The sequence below is a fragment of the Lutjanus erythropterus genome, chromosome 14 (genome assembly GCF_056507025.1).
Source record: "Lutjanus erythropterus isolate fLutEry1 chromosome 14, fLutEry1.hap2, whole genome shotgun sequence".
NCBI classification, from domain to species: domain Eukaryota; kingdom Metazoa; phylum Chordata; class Actinopteri; order Lutjaniformes; family Lutjanidae; genus Lutjanus; species Lutjanus erythropterus.
Window position 1 is genome coordinate 24,742,495 of NC_139330.1, and position 14,126 is coordinate 24,756,620.

At 39.6% G+C, this 14,126-nt stretch overlaps 1 protein-coding gene across 1 annotated transcript in view; it reads left to right on the plus strand.

Annotated features, from left to right (window-relative positions):
• Window positions 1-4,267: 4,267 nt before the first annotated feature.
• The window catches only part of LOC146315618 (inactive phospholipase D5-like), a 76,198-nt gene continuing 66,339 nt past the window's right edge, over window positions 4,268-14,126 (plus strand). The window contains exon 1 of the mRNA XM_084736560.1: window positions 4,268-4,438. Within this exon, the coding sequence (XP_084592686.1) occupies window positions 4,268-4,438 (171 nt within the window). The remainder of the gene's footprint in view (window positions 4,439-14,126) is intronic.

The following is a 14,126-nucleotide window of genomic DNA, read 5'->3' on the forward strand; positions in this document are numbered from 1 at the left end:
AACTCCCATATTCTACAATATAAAGTTACTGATATCAGGCGCCCCAGTAGCTCAGTTGGTGGAGCACATGCCCCATGTCCAGAGGCTTAGAGACCTCAGCCGTGACCATGAATTCAATTCCAGTCTGTGGCCCTTTGCCTGCAATCTGTCTGAAATTGTCCTCTCAAATAAAGGGCTAAAAAATAAGACCTTTATTTTACTGAATCATGGAGGTCAGTTTGGAGAGATATATATAACAGTGGTTTCTCATTGGAAAATGCTGCATGACGGCAAGGTCAAGCAATGAAATTACTCTAAATATAGTGTACACATAAATTAATATAGATTTTTTTAGGTGGACCCTTTTGTTGTTGAGCCTGTCCACAGCAGTACATTGCTCAGCCTCCATGCTGTACTCCTCTCTGCTTCTCCAAACTGGGGTCTCAACAGGCATCAACTGTAGGTAACACACTGACTATCTTTGAGTACCTCATACAACCCCTCATTAAATAACCGGAACTATCCCTTTAATGGTAATTTGTGGAAAGATTTAGTTCAGAGATCAGTCTGATTCATTATAGTGTAATGAAAGCGTTTCATCAACCCGACACCTTTGAAGTCTGCCAGAAAACGTGATGTACTTCTCTGTGGCTTAAAAGCTGAGAGCCTTTTAAAGTGGCTCAGTGTTGTTGTGAGTTGAGTTGGCTTGTGTTCAGTTAAGTCCCCTCATTAACCTCAGTGTTCAGTATTCAGCCAGCATCTCCACTGATGGCTACTGATACAGTACAGTGCACTCTGCTAGCAGAGAGAAATGTGATTGGCATACAACAGGAGTGAATAACAGGGAACTGGACTTTAGAGAAGGACCAAGATGATTTGAGATGTGAGCTTCAGCACAAAGTGTATGACTCAGCAGCGATGAGATGGAATTCCGTGCCACCAAAAAATCGTATGCGCCACTTGAAAAAATGAGAGGGAACACTACATTAATTGAAGTATGGATTCTTTGTCTCATGAACCAGATAAATAAAAGAGAGAGATTTTTCCAGATCTTTAAGATAATAAAAGAGAAGGTCAAATTTTATTGACTATGGGGAAATTGATGTAATACACCAGTTCTTTTTTAGACTGCCTTTAATACGCAGTCCAGGGTCATTTGTATGGGCACTTCAGGCTGCCTGCGGTAGCATCCTCTAAGACGGGTTATACTGTGATCATTTGCATCACAATACTTTTTACTAAAGAATGATAATCTGAAATACTACAGTAACTTTCTATTTAGTAAACAACAAAAACAAAATGTGTTAAAAAAAAAATTAACAGCAAACAATAAGAATCCACAGCAATAACAACTCAAACAACAATAACAAGATAACAACTAGAGATCATCCCATGCGACAGGATCACACCAGCCGCATTACCATCATCAACATGAGTGCTCTGTACTCAGTACTCATGGGTTGGACCATCATCCATCTTTGTCTCTGCATGTAATTTGAAGAAGCATCTTCATGTAACTAAGTTTCTTTGTGTCATACTAATGAGGATATAATGTTCAGGACAGAGGTGGTACATTGTACAGACTGTAAAGCCCCATGAGGCAATTAGTGATTTGTGGTTTTGGTCTTCATATCAAAATTTGACTTGATTTGCTTGTTAGTTCGGCTAACAGCCATGCTAATTAGCTCAATCAAACTGCTGACACGTATTGCTAATTAACCACAAATACAATCCGTTTATCCAACATATGAATCACGTTGTATTCTTTGGACATGTTTGGTGTGCATACGTTGTTCTATGTGACATAGTGAGAACAGTAAATTGATCTCTCTGGTGATGTCCTTCCCAGTGTTGAGAACATTCAGAGTGAAGTACTCCAAAAGTAATCCAAAGTCTTTAGAACACATTACATTACTTAACTTTGTTAATCTAATGGAATAACCTCTCAGGACACATATTCATTAATCATTATTGGAATGCTTTTTAAAAGTCACCCCCCCCCCTCAAATGCAATTTTAATGGTCCTTTAATGTTTTATTTTAATGTATTTCTAAGTTCTTGTAAAGCACCTTCAATTGCCTTGTGTCTGAATGGTGCTATATAAATGAATTTGCTTTGTCTTGCCTTGCACCCAACTCTGCATATAAACACCTGCAAACTCACTCAAAACTGCCTGTGGTAGTTCCTGCTACAATAGAGGTCTCCTGGTCCACATTGGCAGAGGGTGAAATTTTGCCTTATATGAAAATGAAACTGGGATACAGTAATCTGCAACTTAAAACAAGTGTGGGTCAGGGACCTAAAGTCCAGGGGCAATGGTCCATTTCCTATTACTTATCCCCCTACTTCAGGTGTCCTTGCTCAGAGTACACCCATGTTTGAATTTGGCCTTTGTGTTGGCAAAATATGTCCACAGACAGACAGACAGACAGACATAAACATCTGGCAAAGTATTCAGCACTGCTTCTGTGGTAGTTCCTGCTACAGCAAGTGTGTCCAGGACCACATTTTGACATGATCACACACACAGACTCACAAGGCAAAAACAATACCAGCCACATACTGTCACAACTGCTAACAATGACATACAGGAGGAAGAACAGGGCACAGTGCATCTTCATCTGTCCGGGTGCACACATGTCACATGTCGGCACCTGTGCAGATTATTCAAAATTGATAGATAGATAGATGGATAGACAGACAGACAGACAGATGGCCAGACAGGATAGATGCTATAAGCCAAGAGATCTCAGGCTGTAGGAAAAACTATGAATGTATTTTTTGCTATACCAGCAGACAGTTATAATGTTTGTGCTTACTGATGAATTGTGTTGGAAGCTGAAGTCGATTCAGGTCAATACAGATGCCACCTGAAAATAAACATTTTGACAGCAGCCTGAAAACTAAATACCAAATACTCACATTGCATTATATTTCATAATATATTTTTTAATATAATTGGCACAGCAATTATATTCTTCATATAATAGACAGAGTATCTTTGCATTGGTTTGGTATTGCTGACTGAAAGCATTTCGACAGCAGTGGCATGCAATTAAAATGGATTGTTTCCATTTCAAAGAGTTAAGGTGCACGGGCTTTTTGCCGCTAATGATTTCAACATTTAGATGGTGTGTGTGTGTGTGTGTGTGTGTGTGTGTGTGTGTGTGTGTACAGCACGTCTGGGTTTGCCTAGATGCCAGTTATAAGCCAATTAAAGTTTTTAAGCTCTGTTGCTTCTGTGGCAAGCCAAGGTAAGGAAAGAGAGGTACTGCAGCCTCACTGCACCACTCTGCTGTGATGTGCCAGGCTTTGTGTGTGTGTGTATGTGTGTGTGTCTGTGGTGCATATGTGTAGCCAGGCGCAACACAGCTGAATAAGGAAAAAAATGTCAGTAATAATTTTCAGTATGGAGTGGTGGGAAGCTAAAGTGAACATGTAGGTGCAATGTAGAGGGAGGAAGAGAGTATTATAATATGTGAAGGATGTCTTTAAAGAAGTAAAAAAAAAAGTGTGAGCAGCTGGGAATGAGAAAAAGGGTGAGAATGAGACAGAAGAGTTTGGGAGACATATAGGTATAGGTGTTTTCATGTACTCCACCGGTGTCTGTCTTACTGAGGGGTATTTCCTTCCTCTGTGACGCTGCATCAGCATCACCACAACTCTCTCTGTCCCCTCTCTCATTCTGCCTCTTTCTCCGTGTTTCTATACCCCTCCCTTCTCCTCTCTCCTCCTCTTCCTCACACATACGCTCCCACACCGGGGGTGCCTGAATCGGTGGAAGTCCTGATCAGAGTCGTCGGAGTCCCTGCTCTGCTGAGGGCTGAGTCTAACAGGTCTGTGCATGGCTAGCTCAGCAAATACTGAAGATCTCATCATGAGAGGGTGAAGCCCTGCATTTTCTGGAGGCACGTTGGAAGAGGATTTCCTACAGACTGTGGACATTTGCCAGTAGTGGTGAAGACAAGGATGCTCCCACTTTATGAAGATATTGGTATGATGACAATGAACGTTTGAGAGCTGTCTGGTGATGCATTTGATTGCATTTCAAACTCAGTGCTTGTGTGTTTCAGTCAGTGTTTGGTAAACTGGGGCTGATGACTGCAAGAGTCAAATGAATTTATTCATTTTTTCACCATGTACAGAGAGAGTAAAAAGTGCAATGGTACACAATGCATCCCAAAAAGGAGGAATTTTCTTTAGCTTTTAATGGGAGAACAATAAATTCATTGATTCTTTTACCAAGACTAGGCGACCATTGCACCGTCTGCCAAACCATCTAGCCTATATGGAGCTACGAGGGACCCGCGCATCAATGGGTGGCCACGACCTGCGGGGTCAGGGGTTAGGGTACGGCATCCCAGCCAGCGGGCAGCCAGTCAGTTCCATAATAACGGCGGTGCGGCAGCAGGACTACTCTGCCAGCGTCTGGCTTCGCAGGAGGGAGAAACTGGAACATGTAAGTTCTTAATACTGGAGAAACTGAGAAACAGATGGAAGGAGGCTGAAGTGAAATGCTGACACAAAAAAACATGGAGTTTTGAAAATGTTGGGCACTGAGTCATTTAGTTTTATGAAATCTTTTAATTAGTGCAGTAGGAACAACTGAAAAGGCCAGGTTCCTCCACACCGCCCACTGATTAAGGGATTTAGAACATTAAAGTTTTGGTGTTTGGATAAAACAGGGGTATGTTGGTAAATTAATGTTTGGCTTTGGGTGTTTAATTAGGCTGTTGGCACTAAAATATGACCATCTGAGAGCCAGCCAGTTCTCGTGACTGCAATATTTGAATATTGGATCAAAGGCTGGATTGGTTTTAGAAGAAAAAGAAGTAGTCTACATGCAGTGTGCAAGTGCTATAAACCATGACTTGAACTGGAGGCACTACTGGATGAAATAAAATGTTTGGCTGTAATGCATGGCGCCCCCTTTGGCCACCTAGTTCAAACCCCATACAGTGAGCCTTTGCCATCACTTTGTAGTTCCACAAACATTCCTATTCCTTTCTGCCAGTACTTGTCACTGGCTAGCTACAGATAATGTGAGGGCTACTGGAGGCTTCAGTATGACTAATCAAACTGCTAACAATCCTTACAGAAGAAACACAAAGGGCAGGCTATGAAAAAAACAAAATGGCGTGAAGTGATTTGAAGTAGCAGTTTAAGCCACATGTGCATTATCATCACAGTCTGGTCACCAGGAATCATCTCTTTTCCAACTTTCTTTTTTGCTCTTCTGTCTTCATCGTATTTAAGACGGATGAGTCTTTTATCAGTGATCTGACCTGTCAGTGATCAGGTTATTAACATGTTTTGATATGTACTCTGGCCACCAAATTTAGGGGCGTGGTCACCTGTGGTTCCAGTGCTTAGAAATATTAATGTCTATCCCAGGTACTTCTTCATTATATTCTGATATTTTATAAACAAAACAATTACTCAGTTAATTGAGAAATTAATCGATAATGAAAATAATTGTTTTGTATGCTGATCAGAAAGTCGCCATACCATGGAGTACATTTGTTGTGTCCCATTCAAAGGATGCTGAGCTACTTGAACTATAACCCCTTCTTTGAGTAAGACATATTGTGTAAGTTTCTAAATTCTTTGTGTTGTGGGAGATTTTCTGTTGGAACCAGCTTTAAACTGCACTTGAAACTGCCTTTCTTTTCAGTCATTGTGATATTCAACAGTCACTTTTGTTTTCTATTACAAAGCACTTGTAAGGTCCTTAGGAGACTCACTGCTTGCAGGTAAACAGTATCAGCATTCTACAGAGAGCTGCTAGGTGTAGAGATTTAGCGTCTGGGAAAGGAATGGAAAAGGTGTGTGTTGAATATTTGATGTTGGAGAGGAACAGTGCCACGTCCAGAGAGCTGCTTTCTAAGCCTGTCTGCATAACCAACTAGATGATGAATCAGCCTGTCCCCTTTCTGCAGACCTACACACATACACACACGTACTGTACAGTGCACACAGCCACATTAAAACACACACATACACTCCACACATATACTGTAAGTGTGTTTCTGTAGACAGACCACACACAGACAAGCTATTTTTCAGTCAAGCCTGCAGCAGTTACTTAACAGAGGATTTTTTTTTCAGTCCACATCACTCCCACAGACTCACACACACAGTCTGCAATATTTTCTCTCTAGTTCAATGATTTAAAAAAAAAAAAAAAAAAACCATAGGTCAGTGTCTTCTCAGTTCTTAAAATTACCATTCCAGTCACATCCAATGTTCAGGATGCGTTGGCAACATCTGACTGATTAGATTTCTCCTCTTACCATCTAAGTAGGAGGAGAATGAGATAAGACGTTGGATTGCAGAGTGCTTCAGGCGTATTGAGTACAAGTGTCAAAGCAGTGTGATTCAAGTCACAAGTTCAGCATTGACTCGTCAAACTGAGTCAGTCATGAGTCTCAGGAAATCCTGAACTAAAGTACCACAAAACAGATGAGCACTTCCATCCTGTTTCATTTTTATCTTTTAACCTTCTCAGTCTAAACTAATTGCCTCTTATAACAACCCCGCTGCAGTGCTTGTAGTGGGGTTGTAGGTTCACAATATGACCGACCAGGGCCCCGTTTCCCAGAGCCTTCGTAGCGCTACATGCGTCGTAAGTTGTATTTTAAGGTCTCCCTTAAGGTTGTCCCAACTCTGGGAAACAGCCCGTAACCTTAAGGGAGACCTTAAAATACAACTTACGACGCACGTAGCGCTACGAAGGCTCTGGGAAACGGGGCCCAGATCAGTAGAGACAAGAGGCAACACGACATGAAAAGGGTTAAAAACACAATTTATTATTTAGAAGTATATTAAAATCAACAATCAGCAATAATCTAATTTGAGTGAGGGGAAATGATCAGTTCCTCAGTTCTAAAAAGGCAGGGGAATGGTCACTTCCTACTCGCCGAGGGGAGGGGGAGACCAGGCCAAGGTCAGCTTTGCCGTAGATTGGGTGCTTTTACAGTCGTCACTTTGCCGTCACACTTAAACGTCACTTGATGGCAGACTTCTGAGCTGTTACCATAGACTAGGCTGGCGTCACACTTCAGCCTTCAGGAAGCCCAACTTAGCCTCAGGGCTGCAGCATGTGGCATGGACCTTGGCCTGCAGATAGAAACACACGAGAGGATGAGAGACAGCAGTGTTTCCTGCATGTAGCTTAAATAACCCAGAGAGCGAGGAACATTCAATCGCACCTGCCTTCAATCAGCACCTGCATCATAGCCATTGGCTCACAGCAAAGTGACGCCCCCCGCCACCTCATACACAGACACGAGACCACTGCGCACAGAAAACCACTCCCAATCAGTGCCAATGAAGCATTTCATGTGAATAATTGTATTCAGGATTTATAATGGATTATATCATTTAGATGAAGGGAAAAAACATTTTTCTTAAGGTGTTTGATGCTGTATGATAGTTCATTACAGAACACTAATTCAACTAATCAAGGCTTTTGTTTTAACTGACAACAGCTATGAGCTACGGTTTACTTATACTCCAGTCAGTCACTGACCTCTGTGACTTATAGGTCAAGGAATAGAGAATCTGAATTATTTAGGCGTCAGTAAATAATAGATGATGCTTGGATCACGAAAGAACAATGCAAGGAGAGGTTATAACCAACCATTATAGCTAATTTTGCTCTTAAGGCACAGGAGTATTAAACTGACAATACCAATCAAGTCAAGCATGAGCCTTAAGGGCCTGTGGCCATGCATTATTTTGGGCTGTCCCCAGTCAAATGTTGCAGACAAATGTTGACAATTATGTGAGACAGGTTCTGGAGAAAGGCTGCAACGGAAATGTAGGACCAAAATACCACAATGTGACAGCTGCTGCACCCAGCAAACTAAGTCAGAAAAGAGTGCTGAAAATCTGTACTCAAGTAGAAGTGCTGTTAAATGACTGAAATAATAGCCTACTCAACTACAAGTAAAACCACTGCTATTAAAAAATACTTAAAGCTACAATATGTTTAAAATGTCTAAAAACACTAGAAATATTTTATATATTTTCTTAAGTTGTGTACTTATATTGTCAGAAATGTTTTCAACAATGTTCAGAGTCATGTCAGATTTTCATCAGCTATGGTGGTTCTTTAACAGTGAAGAGAACAACTCCCATGATCCCACGCTGGCTTTGCTGTTCTGCTCAGTGGTCTGAGTCTGCTCACCTCTCTAAACCTGAGCCTGCTGCAGCTTTTTGGTTTTTTTTTTGTTTTTTTCTTCCATATGTCATGGTTTTCATTGACCCATTTGGGATCAGATAGTCTAATTGGCCACAAAAATGCAGATGAAAGGTTTGGAAAATAATTCAAATTGTAGGTCTTGAATTATGATTCTAAAAGCAGCTAAGTAGCTTAAAATGTTAGACTTATATTTAGACTTGTTAGACTATATTTCTGTATATATATTTGAATATGATCACAAAGAGTACACTGATGACAACATACCACACAGTGAAGAGAGCTGAAGTAAAACAGTTTAGATGCTTTTAATATTTTATCACAGCTATATTGTAAACTGAGAAGCAATCTGCACACGTCTCACAAGCTTGTAACATCCAATATGAGGAACATACCAACAGGAAATGGACAATCAGTTTGTAAGTACAGTGGTTACAGTCTATCTAACTACTACACTGTGAAACATCATACAGGAATTTAGATGAATCAACTAATCTTTTCTCATTAACTGAATGTAAATATAGTTCTATTCATCCAAGCTATTAAATCCTAAAATTCCTAGTATCTACTATTCCAAACATTTCAGAACTTGAACATCAGCTCTTCTAACTGGAAGTCTTTTGACGTGAAATGATAAGTTGAAAGAATGTACTGTACAGAGTTCAATCAACTCATTAAATTAAGTTTATAAAGAAACATGATTGGCATATTAGCAGACCTCCCAAAAGGCGTTGCTTTAATATTTTGAAGAAAAGAGTATATGATGAAACCTTGCTGTGTGTCTCTTTGTTTGCTTTCTGTCACAGTTCCTTGTTAGTAATATTCGACTGAGGGATTGTTGGTTCAACTTAATATCTTAACTTCATGTAACAAGTTTTCTCAAGTACAGTTGAATTAATATCAAGTTTATTTACAGAAAAAAGTTCATTTGTTTTGAATCATTACAAATTACCTCAACTTGTGTTTTCAAATTCTGTCAACTTAAAATTTATGGAAGTCTGGATACTAATTATTTCAAATGAAAACAAATGGCTTATTTTACAGTGCAGGCAAGTTAGCATACATATAACTCACACTATCTGCATTTCATGGTGTCCTTTTCCTGACCACAACCAGCCTCACAATCTCCTCTTCTTTTTGCTTTGCTGTGAGAGTGGTGCAGATGGATGACTCGAGTCTCTGCTTACCTCTGTTTCTTTTTCTTTCATAAGAGCTGCCAGGCCTCACACCATCTGAAATACCTAAAAGTTGACTTGACCCATCTCACACTATGTGACACTGGCCTCACTCGATGTGACACGGGTCAGGTCCACAGTGTGAACAGTGTGAACTTGTGCGACTGTTGTTCTGGTCTGTGCAGACCTTTAAACGGTCTGCAGAGTACCAGCGTTGTGGCTGTGCATACTGATGGAGTCATTATCCAGTGGTGTATTTTCTTTTACTCACCTCTATTTCCTGTTACATGAAACCAGGCTGACTGATTCATTTCAACTTGTGCTTTGTGGTTACTGTTTGCTTTTCTAAAACTATGTAAGTGCATCTAAATGGATTTAATACCATTAGGGTCTGTGGGTAATGGCTGTATGGATGCTCCATTGTTTTATGTTAGAATGGGTCTGTACTTCAGTGACAGCATTTATTTCTTGGTTTCAAATGCACGTTGCACTGAGGTAAGGAAATTACCAATTCAAGTTTATATTGAGGCAATTACTGGATCTAAAGTCTGTTCACTGTATGCTCTTAAGGTGGACTTTAAGTAGACGAGGCAGCAGATTACAGCCAGGCTGGGAGGCTGAGTCTGGATCAAAGACGCTGAAGTGTCCCTGATGACTTTTAAGGGTTGGCAGCTCAGAGTGGAGTTCTCGCCCCACGCTGATTGCATTTTCAATTTCATGGTGACTGTGCTGATGTATAGACTCAGGTCTGTGGCAGTATTGGTCAAACTATATAAGACCCTGAGGCTTTCTCCCCTGGATACAAACTGATCTACGAGGTTGTTTCATCTTCATCTTGTGCTGTTGGAGACTGTGGGTCAGGATGATGAAGACTGTGAGGAAAAGACTTAAGGGCATTTGGAAATTTTACTCAGCTCAAGCTGAAATAATACAGATTAATTTATTCTGCAGATAAGCCATTGTCTGAATTATTCATTTTGGTCATGTACTGTGAAAAGTTCTACACATTTAGATGAGATTTATCTTCTGGAAGTGATAGATGGTTTTCCAGTGGCTTAGTTGATGAGTGAGGATTAAACTGCATTATGGTGATGATGAAGACCATGTAAGTGCAACATGTTGGTTCAAATCCAACAAGTAACCTCTGTCTTTCTACATCCTCCTCTTACATTCAGTGTGTTTTCTGACTCTTATTTAATATAAGCTATCAAATAATGGCAAAAATATCTGACCTAAGATATCTAAGGAAGTCATTTGGGACAAATGGGCAGTCACAGATACAAAGACTAAAGTTTTGGTTTGAAGAATAAAGAGGATACATTAAATGTAAGAAGCTAACGACAAAGCTGGTTCCCCCAAATTACAAAAAGATATATTTTCTTAGCCTTGGTGGCTTAGTTGTTGAGGGCTTTTTTGGCTTCTTAGGGTTTGAGATATTCATATCTGAGATTTCTGCCACAACTTGAATGGAAAATAAGCTGAATCTGATTCATCTGATGGTGCATGGCTGTCAAGTTTCAGGTTTTAGTTACTATGTGAAAAGATGGCCTTCTGTTTTCAAACAGGTGATGCTCATCAATGAGACATCAATCAGTCAAAGGTAAAATTTAAAAGAGTGTGTCTTGGTGTTTGCTGTCAGTGTAGCAGTGTCTTTTCTTGTGTAAAATTCTTCTTTTGTTATATACAGACCATACTGTCAAAAAGTTTTCATATGAACTACACTGCCATGATGAAATAGTCTTTTAAAACCAAATTCTCATGATCGATAATGACAGATTTACAGACACTGAAGTCCATGTAATGGAAAAATTGAGTTTTTCCTTATAAACACATTATACATGTTACACCGGAGTTAGACTGGTAGACTGTCGTTCACAATTTCTGTCTTCAGGATTTTTTGGGTGCACCTGAAATATAGTTTGGTGATGTGCTGGAGCCCTGATTCCCTAACACTGTATAAGCCATATATATGAACTCTCACATGAACGATGCCACAGCCCAGTTATGAACATACCTTAAGCGACTCTCTCAGTCCAGATCAGCCCAGCAGTACTCTTCATCTCACTTCAATTTCAACAACCCAATACAAAAGAAAAAAGTACCATCCTGTCACTGTCCTCTGGCTCTGGAGGCTCAAACATGTCTGGACATGTCCAATAAAGCTTCTAGAGGAATCATCCATGTTTTAGGTGGTTTTCAGGTCGCAGTTGTGTTTGACACTGAGACAGCAGAGCGGACACCCCGCAGCTTTTCAGAGCAGAGAAAACTGCACGTTTTAATTTTAATTATTTTTTTAACCGTTCAAATTTGGCTAGTTGGTTATAACACATGTTTCTGTGGTGTGATAACCTCAGACATTTATAGCTGCTTTACAGTCTCTTTAACATTTTCAGAGTTGCTCATCTGTTCCCTCGATAAAGACAGCAGCATTACTGTAATAATGAGACTCTGGTTTCTTTGTAGAGTAACCACCCTTTATTTAAAGGATTTGTACGGATTAATTGTGCGGATAGGAAATCTTTTGTGGGCATTTCCTACAAGCTGAGCAAAGCTCTTCTGTTCATCCCCATTGTCTGAGGAAGACCTTGGGCTTTGTCACCACTTTGAAAGCAGAACAGACCTGACTTTTCCAGTTAAAGATGTTTTTTTGACTTTTGTATGCCTTTCATTAATAATTGGTGAGTTTTATCTGACAGTTGTTCAGCAGGAGGAAATACTCACCTTGAGTTTTGTGCTGTTACTGTCTCTCAACTCGTCAATTCAGACACAAAGCAGCTTCCACCTAAAGCTGTTAGATGGCTTTGATCTTTCAGTAAGACTTGCCAGCGCTTTCGTTTGCTCTTAGACTTAAAAGACAATACATCATTTTCTCCTGACACGTTATTTGTTGCACTGAAAATGTTTCCCTTAAGAGTGCTATCATTTAATTAAGGGTGCTTTCTCACACCCATTAGATGGGATACTATCTCTGTGTGGTAGATGGAAGACAATACGTGAAAGGAAGTCAGTAAAATGAAAGAGAACATCTTCAGTTTTTTTCCTACCAAAGTCACAAAAACCCTTTTGCAAGAAGTGAGACAAGAGATGCCTTTATGTCTGTGAAGGGGAAATGTTTCTGCTTTTAATGCAATCAGATTTTATAGTGACAAAAGCATCTATATATATGTAAATGTAGGTGCCTTTGGCCAGAAGCTTACAATCGTCAATCACCTAACATTGTGTTCAATACCGGGTACCAATTAAATTGATGCTCGGGGTGTTTGGCTCCCTGTTTGACAGCTTGGCTCACGTTCAACTTCACTTCTTTTCAACAGCGACTTAACGTGTGTGTCCGGGCTTCTGGCTTTAATTAAAGTTTTCCTCCCTCCTGCCTGTTTGCTGTTAAAAATGTGTGATGCTGATGGCACATCAAATTGATAATTGACTCACTGTCCATCTGCACAATGAGCCAAATCCCTAAATCAATCACACGTATCAAACATTCATACGACTTTCCAGTCATCGTGCGGTTATCTAATTGCCACCCACAGACATAAATCACTCTCTCCCTTTCTTGCTGTAATCATTTCAGACATAAATTCATCCGCAGTGAGGTGTTTGCGCCAAGTGGCTCAGTTAGTGAATATGGCACGCTGACATATGCTTCTTAGAGCTTACAAAATTAGAAGTAGCAATTCCATAATGAAAAGAAAATACTCAACTAGAAGTACAAGTGCTCCTTTCAAAATTCTACTCAAATGAAAGTGTAGTGCAGTATAGTATTATTGCCAAAATGCACTGAAATATCAAAAATAAAAGTACTCAAATGGCTACTGTACATGTATGTTATTATGGAGTGTATTATACTGATTACTGCAGTTTTTCTCATCTCCTTTGAAACATTTTTTGGGACATTTTTTGAAAACAAAGTGCAATTGTCACAACTCTATTGCATGTCTGCAAAAGATAGAAAGTTACCCAAGACATTTCATTTTCAATATTCAGAACTGAGTCACTGTATCAGTAAAAAGCCCCCAAAATAAAAGGCTTGGTCATTGGGTGCACTGTCCTGCTCAAAATGTTCAGATGTATTTTCACTATGGCAGTCAATCCTTGGAAATGTATCTTATGTGCAAATCTGTTGATTGTTCTACTTTTTTGTTGACATTGACTGCTAACTGTACAATACAAGAATAGCAGTTATGTCTTTTGTCTTGCTGAATACTGTTGTGTACCACGATGAGATTTTCAGATTTCAAGAGTAGGTAGAGATTTTTTGGGAAGTCAGCATTGTACACTACTGTAGCACACAGAAAAAACATATGCACATGTGCATGTATACAGTAAATTTATTCGTGTAGCAATGTGTTACATGTATTGTACACAGAAAATTCACCTTTCATCCTTTCTGTAAAGTAATATTCAGTGAACAGAAAATTTGCCACAAAATGACATGCATTCAAAAAACAAACAAACAAACAAACAAACTTGACATCACAAACATTCCATATCATAGATATTTATGTACATCTGATAACTACATGAATCATTTTGCATGTGATGGCTCAAAGGCGGTGAAGCTGTTTTTAGAACATAGAACATATTAAAGATAGAATAAAATTACGTTAAAATACTAATATTACTGATGGCTGCTGATGTTCTGGGTGATTTGAAAGTCCTCCTGTCCTGCCCAGTGCACATCTAATGTCATGTTTCCATTCAGGATGTTTTCTATTGCTCTTCTGTAGATGTTAACATGAAATTTGAAGGGGGATATGTTTTTTTCTGTT